The sequence below is a fragment of the Haliotis rufescens genome, unplaced genomic scaffold (assembly GCF_023055435.1).
Source record: "Haliotis rufescens isolate VD_foot unplaced genomic scaffold, xgHalRufe1.0.p SCAF_83, whole genome shotgun sequence".
Classification (NCBI taxonomy): Eukaryota; Metazoa; Mollusca; class Gastropoda; order Lepetellida; family Haliotidae; genus Haliotis; species Haliotis rufescens.
The window spans coordinates 119,412-147,380 of record NW_025964376.1 but is presented as its reverse complement, the minus strand read 5'-3'; the positions used below and the strand labels follow the sequence as shown (position 1 = coordinate 147,380).

The 27,969-nt window shown below is 40.9% G+C and overlaps 1 protein-coding gene across 1 annotated transcript in view; it reads left to right on the top strand.

The window, feature by feature from the left end:
* LOC124129052 (sodium- and chloride-dependent glycine transporter 1-like) overlaps nucleotides 1-27,969 on the top strand; it is a 54,238-nt gene that overhangs the window by 13,454 nt on the left and 12,815 nt on the right. Inside the window, exons 2-10 of the mRNA XM_048390121.1 lie at nucleotides 9,241-9,461; nucleotides 9,740-9,871; nucleotides 11,768-12,038; nucleotides 16,066-16,198; nucleotides 16,669-16,803; nucleotides 17,971-18,074; nucleotides 20,875-20,999; nucleotides 22,456-22,568; nucleotides 23,297-23,428. Of these exons, the coding sequence (XP_048246078.1) occupies nucleotides 9,251-9,461; nucleotides 9,740-9,871; nucleotides 11,768-12,038; nucleotides 16,066-16,198; nucleotides 16,669-16,803; nucleotides 17,971-18,074; nucleotides 20,875-20,999; nucleotides 22,456-22,568; nucleotides 23,297-23,428 (1,356 nt within the window). The 5' untranslated portion in view covers nucleotides 9,241-9,250. The remainder of the gene's footprint in view (nucleotides 1-9,240; nucleotides 9,462-9,739; nucleotides 9,872-11,767; nucleotides 12,039-16,065; nucleotides 16,199-16,668; nucleotides 16,804-17,970; nucleotides 18,075-20,874; nucleotides 21,000-22,455; nucleotides 22,569-23,296; nucleotides 23,429-27,969) is intronic.

Here is a 27,969-nt window from a genome sequence, read left to right as displayed (position 1 = left end):
GCTCAGAAAACCACTAGCCAAACCTAAAATCCTACACCCCTCTAAAAAAATTGACAGATTAATTACAAAACTCCAAACAGGACACACGAACCTAAATAACCACCTAAAACAACTTAAAAGACACACCACAGGCAACTGCCCCCACTGCAAACAACCCGAAACCACAGAACACGCACTCATCCACTGCACCCATTACCAAACACACAGAACCACACTACAAACCAACCTCAATCTAAATAAGGTTCCTACTCTAGATGAAATACTAAACCCTCAAAATAAACTAGAAAACTTCAAGGCCCTAGGCGTATTCCTAATCAAAACAGGCCTAATTAAGCGCATCTAAAAACTAATTAATCTACCAATCCAAAATCCAATAAACATACAAACACCCACCCTTAGTTCCCTCCTCCACCCACCTCGGCATTTATTCCAAATTTTAAAATTTCAAAAATCGATATAAGCAACCCCTAAAAGCCCCCTCTTGGGTTGTACACACCACTTTCACCCTTCTCGGATTACACTAAATGGCCTGGCCAGGCCCGTGTGCGAAATACGCTGCAGTCGGAAAGCGCACGTTAAATCTTCTATATCAGTCAGTCAGTCAGTTCAATAGTTGCCAAACACTTCTGATAGAGACGATGTTGGGAATGTGGAGTGAAAAGGGCTTCACTTTGAGCACTGTGTTTTCTTTACTACCGCAATATGAGACAATAAAGTGGTATATAGGTGGATATAATATTAGTCGTTAGATATAAAGAATGTTTAGTAACTTAAGAAGTTCTAGGACAGTTATTAACACATGTCGTGTCAGCCCTATTACATTCGCGATTGTCCACTTCCAGAAAACATCCTGTGTTGGTTTAACATGAATTAGTAAATGTTAATTAGGGATGCCCATAACGTTAATTAATGAAAGACGAGTAGTCAAAACACTGTCATTTCCTGCCCAGGACATCACACCCCTACACGCTAAGGTCGGTGAGAAACATTCTCATAAAAAAACACACACACAGTCAAGACTGTAGATTCCCGTCGTCTTGCTACAAATCCCTGTGATGTATTAAAGGTTGAAGAATTTTGAACTGAACTGTCCGAAAGTTTATATCTAAAATGTTGGAATTGGATACAGTGATAAAGTCTTATATCAATATGTAGACTCATAAATATTGGTTTTATGTTTTAACGGAGATATGATATTTTCTTATGAAATATCGCGTATTAGAGTAATTTGCATGCTTTACCATTCATTGTACCATTCTAAACCATGTGAATGTTGTATGTCAGTCAATCGGGTGAGAAAACAGCCCAATCCTCGCTCTATAAAGGACTATGTCAATCATTTTGCAAGTTGAAATGACCCCTGATACTTTATGAATACTTTATAACAGTTTATTCATAAACTTAATGCTTCGTACTATAGGCCTGTGGCCTCTTCAGTGCTGAATAAAGATTGAAAATACATCAGTCAATCAAAGATGAAGGTAACTTTATACATCAGAGTTCTTTAGAATTAGTTCATGTTTTGTTCTTAGACTAACATTTCAACCATCGATTGTGTTCGCATGTAGACTCAAACTGGTATATTAAAAAAATGTATACAGACAACAACAACTGTATTAGAAACAACAAGTTCTGTAGAGACTCATGTCTCCCATCCTTTGTTTGGTATGATTATGTCTTATAATTATTTTAGGATGGAAGGTACAGTTACCAAATAAAATATTCTGAAATATCAATTCATTATGACCATATTTCATAATCTATTTTTTAAAGTAACCCTCCTTACATTAAAGATAACTATTTAAAGAATATAGTACTTAAAGACATTGCAACAAACCGAATAATCAGGGGGGAGACTTTATACTGAGGGGGGCGCGAAATATATCCGCCCGGGGGAGATTTTATTTCAGAACAGATTCGCCGGGGGAGAATCTGTACCGGTATAAAATCTCCGGGGGGAGAATTTGTACGGGGGAGAGTTTATACCGGGACACCGGATCTCAAGGTTGACCAGATCAACACCCCAAAGGAACATCTCTACGCCAAACAAGGAGTCCCTTTCGTCATGGTGCACAAGAAGGGGGGACAGGACATCGAGTACGACATCACAAACTACACAGACTTGTACCACTTCTTCCAGAGTAGTGTCGTACCGACCTCAAACCACTTCGTCGCCAATACCGCCGCCCTCCTTGCCAAGAGTCTCTACCAGAATCCCAACCCCCAGGATGAGAAGCTGACCAAGAGACTACTAGAAGGATACCGCCACACATGCTCGCCAGCCGACGCCGTGCCCCCCCACCCCCACCCCCACCCCCAGGCCCAAACTTTTCCATATTATTGAATATTCTTTTATCACCCACTCCAACCAGCCAAACCCCAACCCCTTTAACTTTATTAGAAAAGGCTGCAAACTTATATATTTGTGGGGGGGGGGGGGGGGGGGGGGGGGGGTGTGCACTTCTTTATTTAATCATTACACTTTTTTACCCTAATTGTATAAGTGCTTCCACGTGTGCGAGATAGGCTTAAGTCGGAAAGCGCACGTTAAATCTCCGAGGTACCTATCTACCAGAGCTTTATTTGCTGTTCTGGTCATACATAAATATATGTCAGTTACGTACATGGGGAGGCTAGATTATTTACAGCTAACAGCAATATAGTTGAAATATTATGTTCAATATAAAAATCGTTGATAGATCTATAACACACTTTTTGTACTATTAAACGAACTGTGGACTTTTAAGACATTTTCGCTTATTGTAATAACATCTAGCTAACAAATCATGTCTATCGCTGAAATCCACAAGCATAGTTGCTGTCAAACCTAAAAAACATATTCAGGGAGGTCAGTTTTGACTTGCCAAGCACCTTAAGGTGAGTTTATTTTTAAACTGTCAAAAGCGATTGTCCCTTCAATACTAGTATATGGCTGGAAGCTGTTTCTCGGACTGTTATGAGTTATGATGTATTTTATGATATTACTGGGGAATGTTCAAATTAGTTACTGTCATTTAATCCAACGTTCTAACTGTCAACTGTCTCAAAAGGACCATAGGTTTGGTTATATATCTCCTCCCTGTCTCTATGTCTTAAGTTGTTAATCGGTAACTGCGGTCCAAATGTATCAACTTATTCATCTATTGTTGCAAACTTGACTGATTTAAACATATCTAATTGATCATGAACTACTCAGTCAGTCAAGCACCTGTATCAGAAATGTAAAACCAGCCAGTTTAATGTAGTCCCAATATCACTGAAAAATGCCGATGAAACGTGACATATAAATTTACTCACAGACAATATATTTTTCGTGAGAGTGAAGCACAATTTTATTAAAGTTTTATTAACAATTTCATAAACTATAATAATATTAATATTAAAATTCATCATCACTTGCCAAGTTTATGAACATGTCCCCATTTGGGAGATGTCACATATAAACAAGGATTCGAACTAAGTTTGATCGTCTTTGACACTGAGGTTTATCCCCACTTTGCCAGCAAACTGCAGAAGATTAACAGTGAGTGAGCATCGTTTCTATGTTTATACAAGAAGGATGTTATGCCAAAAACGTTCACAGTAGTTAGTGAGTAAACTCACGACCTGTCATGACCTGGTTGAGTGACTTCCTCCAATCAACGTGAAAGGATTACCCACAGAGAAAGAAAGGATTAAAGTCACCCACAAATCTTATCCTAACGTAGTACTCCAACTTCTAAATGCCTCTCAAAGAAGGATTAAAATCCTAAATATATCCTATCTACGTGGTGTAGGTACTCACAACCTCTAATAATAAACTGTTACGTTTGGTATCCCAGCAATACTCACTATGGTCATTGGGCAAATGTAAAAATCACAAACCCTAACAAGATTCTGTCTACATGGTCACACCCGGTGATTGTGAAGATCTCAAATTCTATCAACAGTCAGACAGCATGGCTGTTCATATTCATTTACAACATCCTCTTATAATTAGTATAAAAGTGTCCCACACAAAACCTTCTTTTATTTATTCTTTCAAAATACAAAACAGAAAGTGGGGTGTGGGGAAATGTGACATATCCCTACGTGAAATAATGAGACATTAGTGTGGTGACGGCTATATCATAATTGTACTGTCTAAAGCATAAATTTGGCGAACGAAAAACGTTATATTTGCAATCAAATGGAATGACTCGTGTGGGCAAATGAATATGTTCGCAATCCACAAACAATCATTTTATTAATGGCGAACATTTACCAACCCGCGACAATCGTGTCAACACGGGGGTTCCCCTAGCAATAAACTCGCATCTAAATTCACTACTGTTCTACTGTCGGCTAGCCACAATGGCTAGACGGGACCCTAGTGGAATGGTTCATGCCATAAAAGTCTAACAACCGAACACTAATTAAGACGGGCCGACCTTGTATTTACGGTCTGGTGAACACAGCTCAATGGCCGCTCATTAACTCAAATTTCACATCTCACTGTTTTGTTTTATCTCATTATTCATTTGATAATTTTGTCAACTTCAACTGGAACCCGGTCCCGTGTTACACGCGTGTGCAACCCGTTGAGCACCCGTGTCACATGCGTGTTACACGCGTTCTCAACGCGTGTTAGGGGAATGAACTTTTAGGCAGTAGTGTACGTCCATGGCAATAAATGGTTTGAAAGTTTGACGGAATCAATCAATAATTATTGACACGGTAATGTAATTAAAATTTGTCACTATTCACAACTCCTATTTTTATGTTTCTATTGTTGAGCTGTATTTTCGACCAGTTTTATATGTATAAAAAATCTTCTCTTGTATTTATAAACCAAACCTAAAAACATTATATAAGAACAATTGTGTTTTTAAACCGTAAGTTTTCTATTAAAACAACCATGCAAGTAAGATTTCAGCCGTAATATTACTTTAGTCACTCCACAGATTACACATCTTATATGCTGCAAACGCAGCGAATGTAATGCTACTACGTCACAGCTGCCTCGGTAATTAAGGGCTGGAATGTTTTTGTGAAGGCAGTTAGAGCAGACGAATTTCCCCCCTCGCTGTATAATGTGCGTGCGTGAGTGCGTATGTATATATGTGTGTATGCATGAGTGCATTATGTGATTGTGTTAGTGAATATGTGTATATGTAGATATTAAGAATGTGCATGATTACTTTTTATATCTAATTGTATTTTAATATTTGTAATACCTTAAGGTGTCATTTCGGCCCACTGAGGCCTGGTGTTTGTATTTTAAGTATGTGCTAAATGTTGTATTGCTTTGTAACACATGACACTGTAATAAACTATATTATTATTATAAATGACGGTCGCTAACCATATATGTGTATTTTTACTGTTTTTGGCTTGATTTGATTGTCCTTTGGTGAAAACAAATGTTCAATTGTGAAAGCAAACCCTTTTCCCTTGAACGTTAAAAGACGGCTGACTTTGTTTTTGTCTGAAATATCAACGTTTGGAGTCGTTTATAAATTCGGAAATCCATATTATGGTTAATACTTATAATATAATATAGACAATGGTAAAATTCATTATCACAGTTTAAGTGCTATTCACAAATGTATGTAAATCTACTTCGTGATAAATGAAGCATGGCAATAAATGTATGCATCTGATTCTTCATTTGTTCTGTATTCTTTGACGAGAATGAGTTTCGTTAATGATGATCACTCTCACAGATTTTTTGATAAGAGGATAGGACTTTAACTGGAGAATAGTTATGAAAAATATATATATATATATATATATATATAAGTATAGGCGGTCTGTGCACATGTGGTGAAACTGATACCACATTGATTTGCTAATCGGGACTTGGAAATCATAGTCTGTCATTAAATTGATTTTAAAATATATGGTTTTGAATGTAGTACGTCCTGACATCATAATATTATGTTATAAACAACTTATCTTATCTTATCTTATCTTAAGTAAAACAATTATTGATAACTTCCTGAATTCCAATTGTTCAATGAACAGAATTATTCACAGCTCTGGCGTGAGACAACAATAAATTAGATGTTACCAAAGATTGTCCATTTTATGATCTTAGGCACATGTCGGCGCACTTACATGTGAGCCGTCTAGACGACTGTCTGTTTTGTAATTAAATGGCAGCTGTCATCCAGCCGAATACTTAATCTTGAGACCTATTAGTTGTCTCATAATTAACCAAAACATTAGCCCAAGAAACCAAACTCTAGCTCGCAAACACCCCTTACTCACCCCAATATCCCAAAGAATAACTAACTATCTCAATGAACACCAAACTCAAAATCTTAAACAAAACTGCAAAAAATCAAATATCTTCACCCCTAAACTCAAAATACACAAAATAGACCCAACGCTAACTAACCAAATAAATAAACAAACCGACCCAAACATAGGTAAAACCACCACACTTGCATACATACACGAAAATTGGCCAAATGGGTGTCACATGTAAACTGACGGATCTTCAGACCCGATCTCCAACCACACAGGCTTCGGAGTCCATACCACACAACCAGTTATATCCACACAATCTTCCCGACTCCCTAAACAACCAATCTATATTCACGGCCGAACTTATGGGCATGGCCTCAGCCCTGCAAAACCAACAATCTAAAAACAACAATAAAATCCTAATTCTCACCGACTCCCTTAGTGGACTACAAGCCCTCCAAAACAAAAATACAAAAAAACGACCTAAATTAATAAACCAAATACTTAAAAGCTCCAACGACCTAACAAAAGCAGGCAAACAAATAACCTTCTTGTGGATCCCCGCCCACGTAGGAATTTACGGCAACGAAAGCGCCGATAAAGCAGCTAAATTATCTCTTATCAGAAATAAGCCTAAACCTACCCATCTCAAAATCAGAAATTAAAAGTGTAAACAAACAAAAAATAACCAAAAAATGGCATAATCAATATCAAAACTCAAATAGCCAAATCAAAAAAGTGCTCAGAAAACCACTAGCCAAACCTAAAATCCTACACCCCTCTAAAAAAATGGACAGATTTATTACAAAACTCAAAACAGGACACACGAACCTAAATAACCACCTAAAAAAACTTAAAAGACACACCACAGGCAACTGCCCACACTACAAACCACCCTTAATCTAAATAAGGTTCCTACTCTAGATGAACTACTAAACCCTCAAAATAAACTAGAAAACTTCAAGGCCCTAGGCGTATTCCTAATCAAAACAGACCTAATTAAGCGCATCTAAAAACTAGTTAATCTACCAATCCAAAATCCAATAGACATACAAACACCCACCTCAACCGGCTCCCTTAGTTCCCTCCTCCACCCACCTTGGCATTTATTCCAAATTTAAAAATCTCAAAAATTCAATACAAGCAACCCCTAAAACCCACTCTTGGGTTGTACACACCACTTTCACCCTTTTCGGAATACACTAAATGGTCCGGCCAGGCCCGTGTGCGAAATACGCTGCAGTCGGAAAGCGCACGTTAAATCTTCTATATCAGTCAGTAGTTGTCTCAGCACTAGACAATCAGCAATCTAAAAAACAACAAAAAATCCTCATCCTAACCGACTACCTCAGTGGACTACAAGCCCTCAAAAACACTAAAAAACCACCCCAAACTAATAAATCAAATACTCAATAGCTCAAACAACTTAACTAGGGCAGGGAAACAAATAGAGTTCCTTTGGACCCCCGCCCACGTAGGAATCTTTGGAAATGAAAAGGCAGATAAAGCAGCAAAATTATCCCTTTAACTCCCAGAAATAAACTTAAACTTACCCAGCTCAAAATCAGAAATCAAAGGTCTCACTAAACAAAAAATCAACAAAAAATGGCAAAATATATACCAAAACTTAAATAGCCAAATCAGGAAAGTACTAAAAAAAACCCCTAAATAAACCAAAAATACTACACCCATCCAAAACAATCGACAGAATTATAACTAAACTACAAACAGGCGGCACCAAACTAAATAATCACCGTAAAATAGCTAATCTACACAAAACAGGAAACTGCCCACATTGCAAACAACAAGAAACACCAGAACACGTACTCATTCACTGCACACACTACCAAACACACCGAACAACACTACAGACCACCCTAAATCTTAAAACCGAACTTACACTAGAATCAATCCTAAATCCATAAAATAAATTAGAAAAATTCAAAGTCTTAGGTTTATACCTAATTAAAACAGGACTAATAAGTCGCATTTAAACCCCAAATAAAATAATAAAACCAAAACTACCTTATCTAACAACCACCCAACACACAGCTCCCTTAGTTCGTCCCCCACCCACTCTTGGCATTCTTTCCAAATCTCAAAATTTCAAAATTACTGTATAAGCAACCCCTAAAGCCCCTAATTCATAGTCTTTTTATTGTTCAAATTACTGATAAAACATATTTTAACTTGTTCCTTCTAACCATATTTCCAAACATTTCCAAACAATTCCAAACCATTCCAAGTCATTCCAAACATTTCCAGTGTTGGAAATATGTTTGGAAATGTTGCCATTCCAATTTTGGATTTTTTGGAAAGATCGATCTTTCCAAGCTTTGGAAAGTTTGGAATGAGCGATCTTTCCAAAGCATTCCAACGTTCATTCCAAATTGGAATGGACGCTATTTGGTCTTGTGTATATGCTGTAAGTAAAGAAAATTCTGAAAATATGTTGCCAACTCAAGCTGTCGCAAATATTTGTAAACCATGTGTCACAAATATAAACAGAAAACGCCAACGTCAGAGAAGAGTATAGATTACCGGCCGGATCATCTTTCATTGGCCTTGAAAGGTAAAATGCGGGACAAATTATATGAATTGATCAGTGAAATTAACCACCAGATAAAATGGAAAATGTTAAGCATGTCCCGCTCTACCTGTAGGACCCGCGATAACTGTAGAAATAATTTGGATGGAGAAAACGGTATGCATCTAAACAACTCTACTGTATATTTAAGCATTGACTTCAAAGGGCTTATGTGCGTTTATGGCGCATTCTGTGTAAATACGCACAGCGCTCCAAAATTGGGCTTTATGAATAGGGGAATCAAACCCAGGCCTTCAGGTTGACGAGCGAACGTTTTAAACCATCGGCTGAAACAAAATTAATTAATTTGGGGAAGATTATCGTAACTCATCGCATCTAGTTGGTTATTAATTTTCATACCTATTGTCCTTTTGTAGAAGAATTTTTAAAAAAATTGTCGAACCCAATTTACCAACTCACCCATTAATGGACGTCTTTTACAGAGTGAGAACAATGACAACTGTAACCGAGAAGATTGTGATGGAGAGGATGACCAATGAAGAATGCCCTATGGAGAAATGTGACGAACTTTACTTTGAGAACACTAAGGACCAGAGGGCTAAATGGAATTCACGCCTTGAGTATATCCTCTCCCTGGTAGGGTTTTGTGTTGGATTCGGGAATCTGTGGCGGTTCCCGTATATTTGCAACAGAAATGGCGGAGGTAACATGACATTAATATTGTGTACCTTATGCATGTTAGAATGCAATTTGGCTAACCTTCAGTGATTAAAACCCACTTTCTGGATCTAAGTGTTCAATATACAATACTGTTTGGTGTTTGGTTTGGTGTTTGGTTGTCGTTATGTCTAATATATAGTTTCCTTTGTCAATATAATGACATATATAAATTAAAAACGTCAACGCCAATAACTGCCATCAAAGTCATTGGATGTTCATAATTGCCCCCTTACAATTCGCGATGATTTCTATGCTCACCAGGTGCCTTCCTGCTGCCGTTTCTACTCTGTCTCCTAATAATCGGGTTCCCAGTGTTCTTCCTGGAAGTCTCGCTGTCTCAGTTCTCAGGAAGAGGAACACCACGTGTTTGGAGCTTCTGTCCGATGTTCAAAGGTTGGTGTATAGTATTATCATATGATGTAAACACATGTACGACGTTTACAATTTCAACATACAGTGTTTATGGCTTTTAGTTTGAAAGTTCTTGTGGCTGGGCTCATCACATTACCAATTCCGAAAAAAATTAAATCTAATTCTCATTAACTCATTAACTGGGGATTCCGAGTTAAGTTGGATTCCGAGTTGGAACTGGTTCCCCGCAACATATGCCTACGAAAGAACACTTAATCAGCGGGGGCACGGGTGGCCCAGTCGTCTAAGGCGCCGCGATTCGCTGTGCAGAGTTGCGTCCCTTGGGCATGCAAGAAACCTATGATTGTGGGTTCCAATCCCGATTCGCACCGATTATGTTTCTAGGTTTGTCAGCACCATACCCGTGCTCGTGGGTTTCACCGATGTGGTAAATATCCAAAATTATTCCAATCAACGATTCATTGGAAGGTTCATTCGTCTCTTTGGAACCAGAAGCTTGCGACATTCCATACATTTTGTAATTGAGGGTGAAATGATGTTCCTACCATGTTGGTAAAAACCCTAACAAACACCCACGCATCCAGATTAGGGATATCCGCCCCCAGCATGAAAACAACAAAACGTTGTTGTACTATCAATTATGTTTTAGTTTATGGTTGCATGCTGAAAGCGAATATCACTGTTCATAAGGTATGCAGGGCAACTAGTGTTTGTGAGGGGCGGAACACGTACACACGTAGGGTCGTACTTTGGAAAATGTATTTATTCAAGTTGCTAAACGACTCAGGGATTCCATTATGCCTTCATCATGGGGTTTCTATGTTGACAATATCTGTGATATTGTTTGGCTAGGTTTTTCTTCATAGGAGGAACTCATTTAATCTTAAAACTGCCAGAGCGAGAAGTATTTTACCTTTTAGGCATTCAGGTTTCAGAAATATTTGGGACATGAAAAATACTGAAAATTTGTGTGACAAAAGTTGGGAACGGTCGGGAAGTAGTTTGAGCAATCTCGCTCAAGTCATGATCATAAGGATATAGCGTCGCCATACATGTGCAATGATCTTGAACGCGAGGTTGAACCCTATTTCACATTACTTTATAAAGAATAGCACATTTTGGAAGCGTGGATTGTCCTGTTACAAAAGATAAACATGACTGGGCCCGTACATGACGCCCAGGCTGTAGAAATGCTGAAGTGACTCATTGTCACTTACTGCACGCATCGGTTCCTTTTTCACTTAGCTGACACACAACCCGTGAAGATGGGGTTATAACTGATCTTCAGTTACCGTTGCTTGTCGTAAGAGGGGACTAACAGGATCGGGTGGTCAGGCTCGCTGACTTGGTTGATACATGTCATCAATCCCAATTGCGTGGTTCGTCATATCCGGACTCGATTATTTATAGACCGCCGTCATATAGTTGGAATATAGCTGATTTCAGGGTTAGCAACAAAAGAACGGCTGATGCGCCGTGATTTAAATGCAATACTGTTCAAAGCGGCATGAAACCAACTCACTCACTTCCCTAATGGTACATGTACCAAATGTGTTTATTTACCTCCAAAGAATCTTTATTAGTAAAAGTGGTCAAGGATGAAATAGGACCAGATGTCTAAGGTTCGTTGAACAGGGTCGCGTGCCTATAGGCATGTCGGAAAACTAGGATCGTGGGTTCGAATTCCATTAAGCCCTGATTAGATTTCAAGGTTGTCAGCATCGTACCCATGCTCTTGAGTTTCACCGGAATCGGTAACGTCCAAGACATGCATCACTTCGGGCATTCCTAAAACACCAAGCTCACGCGCCATGATAGAACTTAGATACTGTTAAATGCAGCGTCAAATCCACACACAGCTATGAAACAAACGATGAACTTCAGCCCTGTCCATTTCAAACTTTTTCTTCCAAACAGGAGTTGGAGTTGGTGCCCTCGTGATGTATGTTATCTGCATCCCTTACTACAACATCCTCCTGGCTTGGCCCATCTACTACATGGTGAAGTCTTGCTCCAGCATCCTGCCCTGGACAACGTGTGACAACAGCTGGAACACCGACCTGTGCGTGGAGGACGTGAGGAACATCACCTTCAGCAGCAACATGACAGCGCAGAATGACAACATGACTGTGTCACAGCGGTGGGACAATGTCACTCTAGCGCATACGGCGGCTGAGGAGTTCTGGCAGTAAGATTACTCCTCGTGAGGACCCGGGTTAGAAAGGTCCCAAGCCAGTGGTACTAGTGGTAAACGACAGATACGAGCGTACACTGGATCGGGCGGCCAGGCTTGGTGATTTGCTTGTGATTGCGTGTCTTCATACCCGACGGCGCGGAACCTTTCTCTGAACCAAAATCCCTGACCGCGATTATTTACAGCTATTGATATTGCTGAGAAATTGCCGATGAAGGTGTATGACAACGAGCAACGTTAATAATAAATCAGATAACGTATGTCTATTGATCTTAATTAATCGTCAATGGAATTTAAAAAAAATACATAATATACTAGCCACATTAAGAAACTGTGCACGGAGAAAATATAGATATAAGGGGACACCGTCCATATATGAAATATAGGTTTGAACACAGCAATTATTGGAGACATTCAAACGCTCATGCACGTGCATTGATGGGGGCCTATGGACGTGCAATGTGTTACTGCACATGCATCCTGTGCAGCTGTACACAGCATGTGCAACTCAAAATTCGCTGTCACTTTGGAAAGCATGATCTGTGGTCATTCAAAAATTCAAAACTTCTCAGGCGCAGACACAAGCATATCACAAGCAAATCATGCCAAGATTGACAGCTGCACAGCGTCATGAAGCCATTGGAATGATCCGTGCGGGAATGAGGCAACAACAGGTGGCAACACATTTCCAATGTCATCGTAACACGATATCGGCATTGGTGAGGCGTTATCAGAACACAAATAAAGTTCAGGACGTCCCCGAGTAACGACGCCAAGACAGGACAGATGGATTCGAGTTACACATCTCCGACTCAGGTTCCAAACGGCAGTAACGACGTCCAAGACAATTCCTGGAATGCGCCGTATCCATCCCAACACTGTCAGGAATCGTTTACGTCAGTACGGGATTCGACCACGACGCCCTGCCATACGTCCCATCCTGACACACCGTCATCGACTCAACCGTCTAAGATGGTGTCGAAATCATGTTCGCCAACCTCGAATATGGTGGAGAAATGTTGTCTTTACAGATGAATCGATGTTCAACATTTCCCACAGTGACGGGCGCCAGCGTTTGGGAGAACGTTATGCACGCAACTGTATTGTGGCGAGGAATCGTTTTGGAGGTGGCTCTGTGATGATTTGGGATGGGATAACAGCACGGCACCGAACCCCTTTGGTGGTTGTTCAGGGCAATCTCACCGGTGTTGGCTACAGAGATCAGATTCTGAGGCCTGTGGTCATTCCTTTCCTGCAACGTCATGGCCCGGGATTGACATTTCAACAGGACAACGCTCGTCCTCACACGGCTAGGGTCGCAATGGATTTCCTTCACCATAACAATGTCATGTTACTGCCATGGCCTGCAAATTCTCCAGATCTCTCCCCAATAGAGCATGTGTGGGATGAAATAGAGCGCCGTCTGCGTCGTCTTCCACATCCTCCAGATAACGTCCGTGACTTGGCACAGGATTTGAGGAGGATATTGCAGGCCATTCCCCAGGCCTTCCATGCCCATTTGGTGGACACTGCTGTGATTCACGCACAGGGTGGTCATACCCGTTATTGACTTTGTGACTTTGTCGTTTGACCCCCTACTCCATTTTGATCTTCTGACGTCATCGTAACAGATGTTGTTCAGGTCCCGTTGACATTTTCTTATGGTCCGAGCATTCAGCTGCTACAGCGTCTGCATCATTTTGTTCTTGCTGTGTTGTATTTCAATCCAGAATATATTTTCTCCGTGCACAGTTTCTTTATGTGACTAGTATATTAATATATTGATTAATAATTGAATGATTAAGGTACTTTGCGGGAGTAGAGGTCAAATAATTACTTTCTGAGATGAAAACGTCAAAGATGTTTTTGGTATTGATATTCATAGCTCACTCGCCTGAAAAGTTAATGAGAGGGCAGATGTTGTTTAAGGCCGCAGTCAGAAATATTCCAGCTGTGTCCCGATGGCCCGTGGTCGAACCCGGATCAGACATGAAAGCAGGAGTAAACGCCCACGTCTTCGCGGCACGACGACACGCAGTCCACCAAATCACTGACTCGAACCCTTTAATCAGCCCTTACGGCAAACTCTGCACACTGGGGACCTATTCTTTCCCTGTTCACTCAGGTGGACAACCCTTCGCGATGTCCGAAGTTACTTTTGTGAATAGCAATACGTCTTAAACTGCTATTTGTTTAGAGTGACGTCATATTATATAGAGAATATTATCCCCGTGTTCTTCCGTATCGTAAATACCATATACTAGGAATAAATATGTATTACGCCCACCAAAGGCTCGCATAATGCAATTTGTATTCCTAGCATATGATGTTTATGATACGAATAAAAGCGACAGAACCCTTTCCATATTCATAAAACAATCTTGGCAAAACAGCATCGATTGCTTGATTCCGACTATATTATGAGCACGTGTTTATGAATCACTGTCAATGGAGATGATAGCGGGTGAGCCCCACCAGTGATTCCCGACATAACCACACGCAAAGGCAAGTCAATTGTTCACCTGAAAGAAATACGGGATGTATTTCACATGTCTACCATACGTTTTTTGAAAGCTTCACTGAGGCCTTGAATGTCTTAACTTTGATAAAAAAACTTCTGAGCAAGAGTCTGGCGCTCTTTGAAATCTGAGTAGAAAGAGCATTCTCGATTGTACCTAAAAACGTGTAATATAAACACCAAAGGCTGGAGCTGCTGGAATGTTGGAATGTTATAGTGGGCAGTCTAATCTTAAGCCCATATACTAGTACCACTCAAGGGAGGAGGAGAGAGAAATCTGCCCCAAACGATTACAAGAACTTCGGATTGTATGATTATGTGATCTCAAGAACAATTCTGTGCTCGCTGACATAGTTGATCAAAATTAAAACCAAACCTTGGTTACGATTTAAACCTAAGGTTGATCTGATTGAACCAAACATACAAAGGTTGATCTTATTTTTGTATGTATTCAATGTCTTTTGTTTAGTAAACAGAGGCGTGATTTTGGGTGGTAATTATCCTGTATTAGGATCAAACATTGTATTTAGCGAGCCTCGGCGAGCTACATATAAAGTGTTGTTTCAAATACGTAACGTTCATAGATAATGTAGCAACAGCCGGTATTGCTGGCCGTGTTTGAGAATCATCACCCCCTGACCTGCTATATTCAGAGAAAATTGACACTGTCAAGAAATGTATGATGATAATGCAGATAAACTGTTGAGGCATGTGTCTTTTTCGAGAATGATTTATTTCCGCGATTGGTATCATATTTTGGGAGTTGGAGGGGAACTGTTCGAACCTGTTTATCCAGAATTTGTTGCCCTATATAATTTGACCAAGGTGTAATTAAATACGGCTCTAAATCATACGTGCACATAGATTTCAACACCACCACTCAGGCATGCATTAATAAAGGTAGGTTGCAATATGGTGTAGAAATATTATATTTGACGAGAATGTATGTCGGTCTTAAAAATTGGCACTCACAAATTGTGTTAGAAACAGGCTGTTATATCCTAAACTGTCGTGTCTACAATATGTCGAGTGATAGTTTCACACACACATGTCACACAGCCTTAGCACAGAGTTAAGAGTTGCTTGGTGAAACGGGTGTAACTTCATACGAAGGAAATTGGTCAAGGTTAACCTAGGCTAAGGTTGTTGTGTGTAATTGGGCCCTGGTTGGATCAAATGCAATCAGTCCAAGAATAACTCGTATGAAATACCAACGAAAAGTCCAAACGTCCTGATTAGTGAGTTATTTGTACGCAGGTTTTAGACATATTCCAGAATCGGGAGTGTCAACCCAATCGCCCTTACCTTCTGATAAGGAGCAAATCCTCATGGTCCAGTTGTTGCCACAATCTATTTAGCAGGTTCCTCAGACACGTTAGAATCCTGTTATCGAATCCCAGGTTCGCCCTGATTATCACCCTTGGTGTGTCAGCGACATACACATGTTCGTGTATCACCATATTCTATCACACTAAGCTGTTGGTATTTCGACTGTTCTTGCAGGTACAACGTACTGAGTGTGTCCCGTGGTTTAGAGGAGGTCGGTTCCGTCCAGTGGCACATAGTTGGCTGTCTCTTTGCGTCCTACGTCATCATATTTGTGTGCATGATCCGTGGTGTCAAGTCGGTGGGAAAGGTAAAGACGGCGTCCCCTGCTGCATCTCCGATGACAATGATAACAATGAACAAGCCAGGCGAGTCTAAACGAAACAGGGGGCGCGGGCTGTCCAGTCGTCTAAGGCGCCGCGGTTATGTTTCTAAGTTTGTCAGCACCATACCCTTGCTCGTGGGTTTCACCGAAGGGGTAAACGTCGGAGACCTGCATCACTTCGGGCTTTCCTCCCACATTAAGCTGACACGCCGTGATATAACTGGAATACTGTTAAAAGCAGCGTTAAACCCAACTCACTCACTCTCTGAACGACACATATGGGCTCAGCTACGACTACATTAGGGGGGATTTTCAATAAAAAGTATCTTCACAATAGTGATGAAACATAGCGTGAAATTTACATGAATGGGTCGCTTAAAACCAGTGTTGACAAAGAAATTCAAGGTCCTCAGAATGTCAGATGTTTGACCCTAACAAGACTTTCTGTTGTACAGGCAGTGTACGTGACGGCTATAGTCCCGTACATTCTTCTTATCATCATCTTCATCAGTACCCTAATGCAGCCGGGAGCTGGGTCTGGTCTGCTGTACTTTGTAACCCCGGACTTCGGGAAACTGCTGGACGTGCAGGTATGTGCCTGCTGTTGTAGTCTGTTGTACTGTGTCACCCCGGACTTCGGGACACTGCTGGACGTGCAGGTATGTGCCTGCTGTTGTAGTCTGCTGTACTTCGTCACCCCGGACTTTGGGAAACTGCTGGACGTGCAGGTATGTGCCTGCTGTTGTAGTCTGTTGTACTGTGTCACCCAGGACTTCGGGAAGCTGCTTGACGTGCAGGTATGCGCCTGCTGTTGTAGTCTGCCGTACTTCGTCACCCCGGACTTCGGGAAGCTGCTTGACGTGCAGGTATGTGCCTGCTGTTGTAGTCTGCTGTACTTTGTCACCCCGGACTTTGGGAAACTGCTGGACGTGCAGGTATGTGCCTGCTGTTGTAGTCTGCTGTACTTTGTCACCCCGGACTTTGGGAAACTGCTGGACGTGCAGGTATGTGCCTGCTGTTGTAGTCTGTTGTACTGTGTCACCCCGGACTTCGGGAAGCTGCTTGACGTACAGGTATTTGCCTGCTGTTGTAGTCTGTTGTACTGTGTCACCCCGGACTTCGGGAAGCTGCTGGACGTGCAGGTATGTGCCTGCTGTTGTAGTCTGTTGTACTTTGTCACCCCGGACTTCGGGAAGCTCCTGGACGTGCAGGTATGTGCCTGCTGTTGTAGTCTGTTGTTCAACATATCACGGTACTCAGCAATATAACAGCAATATGGTGGTTACCTGTATCGAATCTGGACCATCAAACAAGTGCTTGAGCAACGATTCACGCCGTAGGGGTACGATGACACGTAATCAACGAAGTCACCGAGCCTAACTATCCGATTCAGATTGCTGGTGTTCAGTTCCCATGTGAATTTTAGTAGAAATCCGGGGCACGTAATAGAGCAGCGCCAAAAGCGGTGTTGATGTTACTTATTTTTTACAATACACTTCCTAAGTATTTGTTCGTCAAGTTTTCCGCCTGAAATATTTTGTCACACTTTGTATACTTTGCAACGTTAAGATCAGTATTTGAAATTACCAAACGGGCGGATTTGCGAAGGCAGACTGAGTGCTTCTGAATGAATATTTTTTTTCGCAGTGATGCGGTCACCAGCAATAGTATTGTCACTGGTGGACTATCATAATGCAAGGTTCTAAGATGTCCTGGTAGAATTATCATCATCGTCATCATCATTACTATTATTATAGGTGTGGCTTGAGGCGTTTCTACAGGTGATGTATTCTCTGGGTCTAGGCTGGGGAACGATTGGCACTGCCTCCAGCTACAACAAGTTCCACGAGCCGTGTCTCAAGTAAGTCTTCATCGTGGCTGATTGATCATTCAGTTCAAAGTACAGGGTTCCAGATACTCTTTGGAGCCAGATACTCTTTGGAGTATTTACTGAGTGTTGTTCTAAATGTCAACCAAAGCTTGGTCCAACTCAACTGGTTACGTGCTAGTTCCAGTCCCGTCGTAGGCGTCGGCCCATCTCATCACAGACATATTCTATGGGGGAGAGGCCTGGGAAACCTGGTAGTACAGCATTGTTGTGCTGCCTCAAAACGTCTTTAACGACACGTGCAACATGCACGCGGGCACTACCCTGCTACAACGCGACGTTACGTCCCTGTATTTGCACATATGACCTTCAGATGACTTCGTACCAGTAGTGTACGCCATACAAATTGTTGTTCAAATCAATTGTGTTCTCCCATGAGTTGAAATGCCTACCCATACCATTACACTTCCATCCCAAACTGACCACGTTGAGTAACGCAAACGTCACCAAAACGTTCTCCTTGACGTCTGTAGAGGCTTGTACGACCACCAGAGCTGTTCAGATGAAACCTGGACTCATCTGTGAACGGTATACTGTCCCAGTCTTTCCCCCGACCATTAGATGCTGTCTGCACCAAGCCGGGCGTGCCGGACGGTGACGTTGAAACAAAATTTCACAGCACGCCGAGGCTCGATGGCTGCGTTGTACTATGTTTCTGCCACTTATTGGTGTGAACCCAGGAATTGTCCAAGTTATTAATGTGGCAGTTTGATATCGATTCCGAACAAGATGTTGTCTTGTTGACGTGACGTCACACGTGGACGACCGGCCCGTGGCACGTCATGATTGTTGCCCTGCTGTAGACGCCAAGGCCGGGTTATTTACGGTTAAACAAAAGTGTTTTTATGAGCACCTGATGCCTAAACATAAGTATCATGCTCCAAACAAACACACAAACATCCAAATTGTGCGTCTTGCATTAACATGTACCTTCAAATTGAGAATCACGACCTTGAAGTCGAGGAGATGTCTTCACGAACATGTATTGAAAGATGCATAATATAATTTAATTTCAGAATACAATTATTGTAATTTAACTTTATATGAAGTCTACTGTTTTCCCGTTAGTATATATACGTATTCAGTTTATAGTAGTTAAGGCAGGCGTGGTTGATCAATAGTGACTAAACAATATGACGTTAGGGAAAGAAGTCCCATCGCTCTTAACAAATCTGAATCAAGGACTCTAGATTTTACGGACGTCTGTTATTTGCATCAAGATGAAAGCGACAAAACTGTTTACATAATCATGAGAAATCTCTGCTGTAAGCAAGGTCCATGGAACGACTACATCATAAGGGTGTGTGTATGACTCCCAAATAGTGATAATACTAAGTGCCCGCGGAAAGATCAGCGTATCCTGCCCAACCGGTGGCATCCGTCTCAAACACATGCTCCTTTTGCCGTTGGACGTTAATGTCGGAGATAATGGCATTTATTATACACATGTGAGGGATGTATCATCCTATGTTTCTAACACATCCTATTTGTTACACGCCTTAAAACAACCTTGCATGACTGAATGGACCTCTTAATTTCTCCGGTTCTCATCTGACAGGCTACGATGAAATGAGCACTTGAAGCTGCCAAAAAACAAAACAAAAGAAACTTTGTGTGAAATCTAGCAATGTGGAATCCTGTTACACCATTATCCAAACATATGGGATTTTTCCAAAATGACCGGTAAATTTTTTTTACATATCAAAAGGTGTGTTGTAAGTGCACATAGAACTGACACTTTATATTTATATTCAAATATCGATTCATTATTATTACGTTTGTTTGATATTAAAATAAAAATAATGCAGCAAAGAGGGTTGGGTGATCTTGGCTCAGTCAGGCTGGTTAGGCTCATCATCAGCTCAGGGTCATGACCACCTCTCCACGCAGCCAAGACAGCGAATGGGACTTCTCCCAGGAAGTGCTGCCTAGTCGAACCCAACCAGAACTGTTCGTGAATGTGACGACTCAACACTGCAGCCTTCTGCATTACCCAGATTGTCAGAAGGACTGAATTCCCGGGTACCAAACCTAATCATCAAATAAATGCGTGCAAAAGTGCACAATACAATTGTATCATAAAGCTACTCCATGTTAATAAAATTACGCTCTCCCATTATAACTGGTTAATATAAGCGATTGAGGGAAGAATGGGGATGGTGGGAATGTTCCATTTGTTTTCTCAGTAAGGACCATTTGCACGAAGCTCTATGTATGTTAGTAAATGCATATAGCTTTAATATTTTGCTGAAAAAGAAGAAGCCCTTTCACCGTCATTTGCTCTAAGCTTCGAAAGTTTTAGCATACCACAATGTTCCTCCAGTCCGAAAACAATACGTCTATATCTGGATCTTAATGGACCTGAACTTCTGAAGATCCAATAATTTACAAGTTTCATGATTGTAAAGTAAAATGCAGTAACTCGCCGTGAGTCATGCAAGGTACGTTTCAGAGTAACGCCATATATCCCCTTGACCTTTGACAGCGTTCCACCAACATTTCACGTGGTTGGAGTGTAAAGATGCAAACATAAAGTTTGACCTTTGACTGATCCCGATCAAAACATATTCAATGCACAGGCCCATACTAGGGAATGTTTATACCAAGTAAAAAAGTGCATGAATATCGTGACCTTGACCTTTGACATTTTCATGACACGTTCCAAATGAATTCCTTAAGGGCATTTAAAAGAAATCCGAGGGAAAATGATCCCTTATGTCAATATTTTTTGTGTTGTACGTGTATATCCACTTTGTATCTATTTTTGACACAGAGACGCCATCATAGTGAGTACAATATCAGAAGGTACAAGCATCTTTGCTGGTCTAGTGACCTTTGCTATCCTTGGAGTGATGTCGGAGAAGACTGGCGTCCATATTTCGAAGGTTGTTTCCAGTGGTAAGTTAAGTTGCTTCATTCATTTAATCTTGTGTAACACCGCAGTTTGTTGTTTAACGCCCTACTCGGCAATATTCCAGCGAAACGACGGTCGTCTGTAAATAATCGAGCTTAGGAAATCATATGATTGATATTATGAGCAACAATCCACGATAAACCAAGTCACCGCACCTGACCATCCGATCCATAAAGCATATGGTTCTGTATTCACTTGTATGAAAAAGAAATATCTGTTCTCATATTGGAAGAAAGAATGAATGTGAGTGCGTTTGGTTACCTCCGTTTTAAACTGTATTTAATCAGTATTTACGTGTGTCAGCTCAATGTTTGAGAAAGACAAAATATGACCCTGGACTAGAGCGGCTATGATGCTGACTTAACGAGAAGAATAATCGGGATGAACTGGGATTCGAACCTACATTGGTTTCTGGCACGCCCAAGGGACACAACTCTGTGCAGCTACTGGACTGAGCCACCCCCTAATTAATCCTTAAGATAAACCCGAAACGTACCGCATTAAAGGCCAAGTTAAGGAAATTCATTTTGGAACATGATGCCCGTGCAACATTCATGATGTCTCTGACGTCAGTGTCGTCTCTGACGTCAGTGTCGTCTCTGACGTCAGTGTCGTCTCTGACGACAGAAGCACCTTCCACTATGGGCCTTGATTGCATGTCCATGTGTCACATGGAAAGATGTCTCTGCGAACAGGATACCTTGGTCCGGCCTTTTGAATGCTGCCAGATCCCATGCTTAACCAAATATAAATTACAAAATCATAATCATCATAATCATGCAAAAACTAAATTCGGAAAAGAACCGTAGAAGAAAGTACTCTTGTTTGCAAAACATTAAAACATATTTACGTTGAAATTTATCAATTTAATACATTACTCATAATTGGGAAATTGTTTTCATCATATTAAAATATGTCCTTAATTTGAGGAGATGATTGCATTTTCTCTTCACTTCACTGATGAATCTTACTTCATAATTCTTTCCAAAAATATTTGTAGAAAGTACCAAAAATATCTAAAATACGAAACTAGTATTATCCATCATTTTTACACCTGTGGATCAATCGGTAGTACACAAGAGATTTGTCAGGTCAGCTATTTGAACAAGAATTATATGTCGAAATTCACCACCATCATCTATAACACCATTAAGAATTAGAATTAAGAATTAATTATTTGTCAAAGTGATCGTGTACTACATTATATTGTGACTATTATCCCTGCTTGGTGGTGGTGTATCAAGCCAGGAAGTGGTTAGCCCAGTGGTGGAAACACCTGCTCTTAACGCCAAAAATCGGGGTTCAGGGAACAATAGGTGGACACATTTCTTGGTGTTGGAAAACTGCTAATGGTGTAGAGGGCGACATGACCTCGCTCTGTTAGTTAGCACCCATAGCAAATATAACCACATGCATTGATATTTGTCTTTGTGAGTGAAGGTCCAGGGTTAGGATTTGTGGCCTACCCAGAGGCTCTGGTGCAACTCCCGGTACCACAGCTGTGGTCCTTCCTGTTCTTCCTGATGCTGCTGACAGTCGGCCTTGATTCACAGGTAAACAATAGACACAGAACCATTTTCGTAGTCAGGCACCAAACATTTTAGAGAAGGATGTGTGTGGTGCTGGGTGTGGAGGTGTTGGGTGGGGTTGGTATGGGGTGGGGTTGGGTGGGGTGGGGTGGGGTGGGGTTTGGTGTGGGGTGGGGCGGGGTGGGGTGGGGTATCAAATGGTCGGCCACTCATAAGAAATTGACGCTGTAACATTCCGACATCATAAACATCACGTGTCAAGAAGACATGATACCAGGTAGTCGCATGAAGGTGTTTGAAATCAACGGGTTGTACCTGTCACAAACACATTCAAAGGCAAGTCAATTATCCAAGTCAAAATAGGGAATTGCACTGGACATCCTAGGGTTCCTAGGGTTTTCAACACTATACCCGTGCTTGTGGGTTCGTCACAGTGGTAAACGTCTAAAACCTGTGTCATTTTAGGGTTTCCTCCCAAACTGTTGTAGTTATTGTTGATGACAAACAATTGTTTTCCGAAAAATTGTTTTTAACACACAAATCATTTATGTCAGAACAACCAGCATGTTTAGTAAGTTGTTTGGGTAAAACCTTAGAATAAATGATCGGTCCCCTAAATGGGGCGTAAAATATACAAACTAACTTTGTTTTATAATGAGACATAGCAGCATAGCACAGACTACCAGTATAATTTGTGCTACTAATTCCTCATGTAAGAACAATAAACTGTAACAAACAGGTATCTATTTCAGTTTATGAACGTGGAGGTAATTTCAACAGCCATAGTGGATAGATACCCGGATGTTCTGTCACGAAAGCGTCACCTAGTTACTGCTGGTATATGTGTGGTATGCTTTCTAGCTGGAATCTTACTCTGCACTCAGGTAAGTGTACACCTACATCCTTTGTGTGCTGACAAGTGTACACCTATATCCATTGTGTGCTGAGACCCGTGAGGATCCGGGGTAGAATAGGTCTTCAGCAACCCATGCTTGCCGTAAAAGGTGACTATGCTTGTCGTAAAAGGTGACTAATCACTGGATTGTCTGGTCCAGACTCGATTATTTACAGACCGCCGTCATATAGCTTGAATATTGCGGAGTGCGGGGTAAAACAACAAACCAACCAACCAACCAACCATTGTGTGCTGACAAGTGTACACCTATATCCATAATAATGACAATGCATTGAAGAGTCTTTTGTTCGATAAATGGCCACTTATTATTATTATCATCATCATCATTATTCACAGATTAAAATAAAAATGCAGCAAAGAGGGTTTGGGTTATCCTGGCACAGTCAGGCTTAGCATCAGCTCAGGGTTCGTCCCCCTTTATACGCAGCCCAGACAGCGAATGGGACTTTTCCCAGGAAGCGCTGCCTAGTCAAACCCACCCACAACCTTTCGGAGAATGTGAAGACTCTCCAACACTGCAGCCTTCTTCATTACCCAGATTGTCAGTGGGGCTGTATTCACTGCAAACACGAAAACGTCGTTTTTTTCAGTATATGGTCATTGGACGGAAAAACGACGTTATTTGGACTCTTTCAAACCATCGTTTTTCCGTCCAAATAACGTCGTTATTTGACATCGGAATTTACTTGGAGAGAACGATATCATCAAGCTCCTCCCTTTCTTGATTTGCATTGTCAATCAAGCAACAGCGTCTACCGGTATTCCTACTTCTCAGATTTCATTGGTCAGTTCTCGCGTGTTAGATTACAGGACCGAGTTTGACGCTGTACTCGAAGCGCTTAGCGGAAGTACTGAAATCAATCGTTCTGCGCATGCGGATTGCTTAATGCCTTGTCCAAATTGTCCGTTCTGTGCATGCGCGAATTCGCGTATTGTTTCCACTATATGTCACCACTAATTGACAGTGATTCATAAACACAGTCTCGTGATGAGTTCGGAATTGTACAATGTCGCTTTAATTTATGGCACGTACTTGATCGGCGCGTATTTCCCATTAACAAATACAATGATAACGGTAATAATTTTAGTCAAAATAATTAGGAAAGCGCAAGGCTCAGGAACGTCTGAGTATAGGAAAAGGATTTATACTTTCGAAAGTTATATACTCGTCAAATACGCAAAAGAATATCAACCGGCTTTTAAAACTTATTTTTTTATGCATATACATTTTCCCGATAGTATATGCATATATATTTTCCCGATAATGATAATGATTATTAATAGTTTTAAGGTTCGTCCGCCTAATTGACGGGATTCCACTTTCTCATTTGTACATGACACTTAAACAGTGTTCTGTTACTGTAAACAGATTAGTTTCAAATTCCAAACTGGTGATATCTATTCAGACTAATGCTTAGTCTCTAAAACTGTATAGTTTTGAAAGAAACAAGTAACTCCATTTAAATTGAAGAGGAGCCCCAGTTATATGGGAGATTCCGAGATGAACCTACTCTATTGATATCTAAGCTGCCACCCAAACCAACCCAAACGGGACCCGAAAGCTTATTGTATGCTATATAGTCACATGGAAGTGCACCAGAATTATACATTGTATTCCGGACGATTGTGTTCTTTCATCTACTTTTAAATGTTGCCTATACACTAATCTGGACGTACTACTCATTGTTCTATTTATGTCATCCTATTATATATATATATTTATATCAGATATACATTAACGCATATTACCATTCTAAAGTCATACCCTCATATAACCTTATATTGTTCATAGTATCAAAGTTTATTCAACAACATCAAGATCAGCAATTTAAACTACTGAAACACCCAAACACAAGGCTGTTATCAAGCGCTGGTGCAGACGTGATGCATCGTAAAAAACTGTATCGTGATGTCATCAGAAATACAATTTCTTGCAACATTTATACTACGAGATAGTAAGGCTAACGCTTACTCACCGGTGGAACGTAGACAATATCGCGAATACAGATATCACGTATTTGAATCTTAATACTAAAGACAACACTCATTATTTTTGCAGTTACGATATAACACTTATACACGTTTATTGGCGACTTTCATCAGTTTTGCTATAAATTTTAATAACTTTGTTTTCACATATACAAGTAGCAATACCCGACTAGCCTGTCATACATACTTATGGGGCAGTTTTCAATCTTGTACTGACTTACTCTGGTGTTCCTGAGGGGAGGTTATTGGCTTGGGCGTTTTACCCCGTTTTTCTGGTAATTCTTTTATTACTTCATTTTTATCTAATGACACCCTGTTCTCTGGATCACGGCCCCGTGACTATCCATAACAATTAAGATGAACATTCAGATCAAGTACATGAATGAGTTTGTTTTGACGCCACAGTCAATCAAAGACCAATGCTGTGCGGTTTGATTACACACTTCTACCAGGTCGAACATCGTGGATCTTTTTCTACCTAAAGAGAATCATAGTTCATATGCTAATCCATCTATTGCCTACGAAAACCTACGGTGGTGGTGATGATAATGATGGTGACGGCGATGATGATGATGATGATGATGATGATGATGGTGATGATATGCTGATATCCTTGCATTTTACAGTGGTGATAAATATTATCTGTGATTGCAAACTTTAACATTTGAAAAATGAAAACACATTAGGTTGATCTTATGATCAAGGCCGCTGGCCTTGCCTAGTGGTAAAAGCGTTCGCTCCTCGTGCCGAAAGTCCAGGTTCGATTCTCTGCATATCATAGGCACAATGTGGGAATCCATCGCCGTGATATTACTGTAATATTGCTAAGGCGGCGTAAAATGCGACTCACTTAAACTCTCATAAATCACTCTGCCATTGCTAACAAGGTTCTGCAGATGGCACCGGAGTATGTCAAGATTCAACTCAATACTTGTTCTTCTTCCATTATATCTCACTAGGTGGCGCTACTGGCTTCGCTAGGTCGTTCATTCATCCACAGGGCTGTGTACATGAATAGCGGCACTTTCTTTAAGCGGTTGTCAAGAAGGAGTTTATGTCATGGGAAGTTCACCTCAACCGATTCCAGCAGTCCTGCTTTTATCTGATCCATTTACCTAAGTTTGTGGATCTGTGACAACACGTACACAAGAAAGTCTTTGGACAGGAGATGCAATGGGCTATTCATGGCATATCACAGGCTTTTACGGATTGTGAACCGGCCTCGCGATATCTAATCCGCTGTCCTCGCATAGATATTAACATATCTTCGAGATCTGTCTGAATGAATGGCGTGAACACATTCAAGAAGTACGTTAACGGTTATGTGAAATATTAGAATGATTCCACCACAGAAGCCAAATCTTAAAGTTGTTTGATTCTTCGGTAGCATTTTCAATAAATGTTGTTCACGAAAGGTTCCTGAATACATTAATCGAGATTACGCTATCTGCGTGGATGACCTATTCCTGCATAGATCTATCTAGATCGGTGACGCTAAGCCGGTGACCCGTACCCAGATCCGGACATACCAGTGAAACAGGCACTCACTCACTCACTCACTCACTCACTCACTCACTCACAATGTATCAATCTATCAATCAAACAATCAAACAATCAAACAAAATGGAAATCGAGTGACGGATGCTTGACTCATTGTAAGTCTTTGTACGCCATTGTATCGTTGCTAGTGGTACCAGTTACCGGTTTGGGCTAGACGTAAGCATTGACGAAGCAAAGAGTTAAAATCAGACGTCTCCTTGAGGGAGACTGGTATCACACCTGTGATCCCTTGTGATAAGAAATATGACATTGCGTACCAGGCCAGCAGTCAGACGTATCAACGTATAATCGTAAATTCTCCTCGGCGTAATATATATCTTGCAGGTGTACGTAAACAGGATGTGTTTGGTAACTTGAGCAGGAAGCACAAGTGCACGAAGGGATGGTATTTCAGATGACAAATGAAAGAAGACAGAAAGATTGTGACCCAAATTTAGTGACTGGTGGCCGTGTCGCACACACGAATTTTTATTAAATGTATCCTGGAGAGTCAGTAAGAAACTAGAAATAACTGCCTTTGTTCTGTAAATCTCACAAAGTTTCAGTTTTCGCCTCTTCCTTTGTGGAATGAGGTTTCACATTTGAAAAATGATCTCTGTTGTCTGTCTGTACCATCAACTTAACTGCCCTCACCCATGCAGTTTTCCGGTCCCAAATTTGCATATTGCGAAGCAGGTGACCCACAAGGAGGAATACGGCCCTCCCTCAGTCCAGACTCATGAGTTATACTGTGCCTACCACAATAAGTTGTGAATACGTAGCCTTGCTGTGGCCAAACATTTTGTAACAATTTGGCAAACTTTGATATGTAAACAGCACATATAATGCAGTTTTATTTCATTTAACATATCAGTTGAATCCCACTTGACCTTTGAAGATCCGGTTAAGAATAGATTTACAGCAACCCATGCTTGCCGTTATAGGCGACTATACTTGTCGTAAGAGGCGACTAAAGGGATC